Consider the following 5,657-nt stretch of genomic DNA (forward strand, 5'->3'; position numbering starts at 1 on the left):
TTGATTCAGCCAGGGTTGCTTACTCTATTTAATACTATCTATGTTTCTAAATGTAAACGTTACGCCTTATATTTAGGAACAAAGAGTGTAATTAATAAAAATAGATATGTGCATTATAATGATGTAGATACCAGGGTTTAACCTCCTTAAAAAATGGAATGGAAGCAGCTGGTGATAGACTTTGTCAAATCTCTTCGTGAAGCTAATGAAGTTGCATGTCTTGTGCAATCACATATGCTTAGAAAAACAAACGGGTTTTTTCAGTGACTATTTCTACAAGTGCCTAATTAAACATCCATCATCTACAAATAAGCACTGGTGCTTAAAGAAACACTAATTTACTTCTCAAAGCACCAACACCTTGCATTATACTCCCTCCGTTCCTAAATATAAGACCTTTTAAAGATTCCACTATGAACTATATACAGGTGTATATAGACATACTTTAGAGCGTAGATTCACTCATTTTGCTCATAAAAGGTCTTATATTTAGGAACGGAAGGAGTACATCCTAAATGATATAACAATTGTTTGAGGAATAAAGTCTATTCACTGTAAAAAAAAACACACAATGGATCAGTTTAATCACCCAAGGCTGCTTGGTTCCATTCATGTCTTCAAGTCATGAGAAAGCTGCTAATGGAAGCTTAAGGATAAGATCCTAATAACTACTATAAGTAATACGTAGAATAGCATGTACGAACTTTTACTATGGGATACACCTACCAGTGAATGGAATTTCAGAGCAATTTGTATCAACAACTTCAATACGACTGGCACAAGATGCAAAATTACATGCTTGAGATAATAAAAGGCAATATGTCAACTCAGATATACATGGGATGTTTAAATAAGTGTACACAAAATTACAAGCCTTAGATACACAAGAAGAATTTATTCAATCAACCGGTATAATACAAGCCCAGGCGCAAGCCATCTCATACAAATGTCGTTTCTTCAGAAAGGCCCCAAAAGAAATAGTTACAGCAACAAATAATCCATGCCCATTCGCCCAATAAGCGAGCATAAAATAAATAGATGCACAAGACATGGAAATATCGGCTTCACTAGAGCTAGAGGTAGATCTTCAATGCCCTCAGCTGGTAATTTGGTCTGTGCTCCCAAGGAAAACAAAATGAATTAACTTGAATCCCTGGAAACAATCTTGAACCAAATGAAATGAAATTCAAAATGAACTGAGACAACAGAGAACTGGCACACACACAAGAAACGTGGAAAAACAAGACTTGACTTACAAATAGAATATTAAGCAGGGTATGTTCTCAAATTAAAGTCTTACTGGTCCAGGTAGATATTTGGTTCCAAAAGGGTGCAATTTTCAAGATCTAAATTACTCAACCTCAGAAATATTGCAGATAAATATCAATAACAAGTCTGTATGAACATTCTCAGGATTCCAGGATCTAGATTAGTCGTCTGACACATTGCATTCTTTTAGATAATTGGTTTTAAGAAACGAAATATTTTCAACCAGACGTATATGATACAAACCTTGGCTCTTAGTAGGGAGGATCAGGGTTAAATGCTAAAGTTTCCCTCCAGATGAGCTCTTTCATATGTTCTTCTGTAAAAGATGGTTGCTCAAAATCAAAGCTGAAAGGTGCCGGGCAAGTGGGTTCTTCATTGATGTCATGAAGAGAAGCCAAGTATGGGTGGTGCAGAGCCTCGTCAACTGCATGAAAAATGATTTTGAGCCATAGTAAAGCGAACAAAACTAACATAAGTAGTTAGTTCAAGCCCATGTACCAGTGATGCGTCTGCTTGGGTCAAACACCAGCATTCTTTCTAACAGATCAACTGCACCATCAGACATGTTGCGGAAGCGCAGGCGGAAGTCCTGCCTTGGGTACTGTGGTAATTGCTTCATGTATCTTCGTGCATTGTCACTCCGAAGAAATCCCAGGCTCGAATCATCTGGTGATCCTATCAGCTTTTGAAGCAGAAAGGCGGAAAGGACTGATTAATATTTGATACAACAGGTTCAAGAGACATCATTAAAAAAGGAAGCAAAAATGCATTCAGTGGGTACTAAAAATGGTCTATTTGAAGCTCAGAATGTATTGCACAGAAAACAACCAGTATATATAGTAAAATGTATACTTTGAAGAGAGGAGACATCCACAGAAACTTGCACGAAGTTAACAATCCAAATATGGATTCCAGATCTGATGATACAGTAAAATGTTGCCGCACCTACATGCTACCAGATGCAAAATACATTTACTAATTCAGTGTTTGCGTAAAAGTAACCAACTTCTATTCAAACACAAGATGCGAAACAGGTCTAATAATACAGTCAGATGCTATTGTTTCAAATAGAACAATTGTCAAATTCTACTAAAGAAGCTCAGAAACAGACGCATCTTCATTGATTGACAGCTTCCAAATAGACAACAACATGACTTGTCAAAGTGGATACCAAAAAAATCACGCGACGAGTTGAACAAACCTACCTCAGTGATCAATTTTAACTGTTGGATGTAATCTCTTCCAGGAAATAGGGGTTGACGAGTAATAATTTCACCAAGTATACACCCAACTGACCAGACATCAATAGCAGCAGTATATTGTGAACAGTTCAACAGCAACTCTGGTGCTCGGTACCAACGAGTGACCACATACTCTGTCATGAGATCGGTTTCTGAAGTGGTCCTTGCAAGCCCAAAGTCTGCAATCTTGAGATCGCAATTTGCGTTTAGGAACAAATTGCTTGGCTTCAGATCACGGTGCAAGACATTTGCTGAGTGCACATATTTTAGCCCTCGAAGCAACTGATACAAGAAGTACTGCAATGGAAAACATGTAACTTATGATTGCTGGAAGATAAAGCTCATAAACCTAAGCTAAGAACTAAAGAAGGCACAGAACACAACATGTGACTTATGATTTCTGGAGGACAAAGCTGATAAACCTAAGCTAAGAACTAAAGAAAGCACAGAACAAAACTGTGAGTACATGTCAATCGATATCTACATTAGTCACAACAAGACTTGTTTCAACTACAATTCCAGCAAATACATAAGAACCTTGGCACAAGCAGGAGGCAACAAACCTGGCAATGGTCATCAGTCAATGATTGATTTGAGCGAATGATCTGATGGAGGTCGGTGTCCATCAACTCAGTAACAATGTACACATCCTTAAAATCATCTCTTCTTGGGGGGCGTATTAAATCCTTTATGGCAAGAATCTGTGATCCAATTTTGAAACCATGATCAGAATAAACCCATCATAGGAATGACTGACAGTGTGAGTATTGAGTGGACAACAAAGCCCATCAACAGTAAAATTGTAATGACAAGAAACAGAACCCACTCAGGCACACCACTTCTAGAAACTTAGACAACGGAAATAAAACCACTAGTAGAAGCCAACTTCAGAGAAAGTTGTCAGTGCACACTCGACCCTATGACTGTGATGCCAGCTGATCCCTATGCTTCTAGATGCTTCTTCAGTAAGAAGCTTAAGTATTACCACAAAACTTCATCATGTACATAATCAATCAATAAGGGTCAGTTCCTGGGTAGGGCCGTACTCTAAGATTTACATTCTAAGTACTCCCTCCGTAAACTAATATAAGAGCGTTTAGATTACTAAGTTAGTGATCTAAATGCTCTTATATTAGTTTACAGAGGGAGTACATATTAAATCACCGCTAGATTTTAAATTTGGTGTTGAAAAGGAACTAATAAGAGCAGCGTTCACAATCCAACATGTGTTGCTCAAGCACAGTGGTAGGCTATCTTATGTATAGAAATGTAAAACCCACATCAAGCACTTATAGTGGTACAGCAAGTACACACAGCAATCACTATACATGTCAACAAACTAAAAACAAACAACTCTTACATTCTCATGGTCCATGTGGCGAAGAAGCTTTATTTCTCTCAGCGTCCGCTTGGCATCGATGTGGTTGTCAAACGCATTTCCAATCTTCTTGATCGCAACCTCCTCTCCTGTATCCGAACTAACCGCCGCGCTACAAATAGGGAACAAGAGTAGGCAAATATAAGCACTCCTACTGCAAGTGGGGCGTCGCCGTGACTCACTTCCTCATCATAACTTTATGCCTAAAACGTCACACACGCATGTGTGCCAAATCTGGGCAGACACCGCCGCACGGCACGGAATATTCTACACATGGCATAGGTAGATAGCAGCTCGGATTCGCTATTAACTGCAGCAGCACGCATATAATCCGCGATTCGGGAGGGGGGAACGCACCAGACAATGCCGTAGGCGCCTCGGCCGATGGGGCGGATGGGAGGGGCGTACTTGGAGGCGACCTCGAAGAGGTTGCCGTAGACGTTGTAGAGCACGTAGCGGCCGCCGTGTGTCGCCATCCCCTGGATCTGCGCGGCCCCGCCCGCGGCGGTGCCGCCGCCGGAGGTATCCATGGCCTCTTCGTCGCCGCTCGCGAGGGGAGGAGCCGAGGAGGGGAGAGAGTAGGGTTGGGTTCTAGGGTTGGTGCTTCGCAGCGACTAGTCGTTCATGGGCTTGGGGACTCTGGTGGAGAAGCTTCCCCCTCTTTTTGACTTGGGCGGCGACTGGGGAATGAGGATGGGAGCGAGCGGAGGCGAGGACGGAGACCGCGCGCGTGGGGCGACGTTAAGGGGAAAACAGAAGGAAAAAAAGGGTACTAGATAGGGGTAAATATCCCATTTGCTTAATTTATTGCTTTATACTCCGTACTTTTTTTTAGTTGTATTTCTTTATACTAGGAGTAGTATTTAAAAAAGAAAAATGATGATGGTCCATACACACCTTTTTTTTTGGCGAGATCATACACACCTTATATTGCTCTAACGCCTTTACAGATCTACTCTCTCCATCCTTTATTGTAAGAAACTGCAAAGACGTCTTACATTAAGGGACAAAGATAGTATCTAATTATACAGTCTTTACAAATAATTAGAGATGATACACCGTGAGTTGTGAAGATTAGTTGCAATTATTTAAATGATTGCTTGTATGAAACATTAATGTTTGGATTAATAATAATATAAAAAATTAAAACTGAAATACATATAATTTATTGCATTTTATTACCGTATATTTGTAGAATCTTTATTAATATAAGTAGCATGCATGCGCAAACAAAGATGTGTCTATGTTAAAAAAAACAGATGTGTCTTTTCCATGCCCGGTGGCATAGTGAATTACATGGTTGCATGTTAGTACAAGAATTGCATGTGATGGGTCTTCTCTCATGCATGATGGCATGATGGGTTAACATAGTTGCATGTTACAAGAATTAAAATCTTGTTATATCATAACACCTAAACGCGCGCCCGGTAGCCACCTTCTTCGCACCGCAATACTTCATAACGGTGTTTAAATTGTGTATCACTGATGGAGTAGCGACTTCATACACATGTATGTGTGTGTAAAATTTCATAACATTATACTTTTACACATGGAATAAAAAAAGACAAATACATATTTCTAAAATGGACTAATTTATTTTGTTGTTGAGCTGGAATTGTTATTTTTTGTACAACCTACAAATCACAATATTTTCAAATAAATTTTGACACATTCGTGTTTCCCACGGATTTTTTTATATTTTTTTAACTTTGAAATATGCCTTTTGAACTTTTTAAAATACCCAGCTCACCAAAAGCCTGCACTCAGAG

General features: G+C 39.5%; 1 protein-coding gene across 1 annotated transcript; it reads right to left on the reverse strand.

Annotated features, from left to right (window-relative positions):
• Nucleotides 1–791: 791 nt before the first annotated feature.
• On the reverse strand, nucleotides 792–4,607 carry LOC119335676 (mitogen-activated protein kinase 6). The gene is made up of 7 exons (XM_037607775.1): nucleotides 4,246–4,607; nucleotides 3,871–4,000; nucleotides 3,074–3,211; nucleotides 2,475–2,807; nucleotides 1,768–1,951; nucleotides 1,513–1,693; nucleotides 792–1,113 (listed from the first exon to the last, which is right to left on the reverse strand). Exons 1-6 carry the CDS (start codon nucleotides 4,416–4,418, stop codon nucleotides 1,521–1,523), a joined length of 1,131 nt encoding a protein of 376 aa, XP_037463672.1. The 5' UTR covers nucleotides 4,419–4,607; the 3' UTR covers nucleotides 792–1,113; nucleotides 1,513–1,520.
• Nucleotides 4,608–5,657: the final 1,050 nt, after the last annotated feature.

Source organism: Triticum dicoccoides, chromosome 1B (genome assembly GCF_002162155.2).
Source record: "Triticum dicoccoides isolate Atlit2015 ecotype Zavitan chromosome 1B, WEW_v2.0, whole genome shotgun sequence".
Classification (NCBI taxonomy): domain Eukaryota; kingdom Viridiplantae; phylum Streptophyta; class Magnoliopsida; order Poales; family Poaceae; genus Triticum; species Triticum dicoccoides.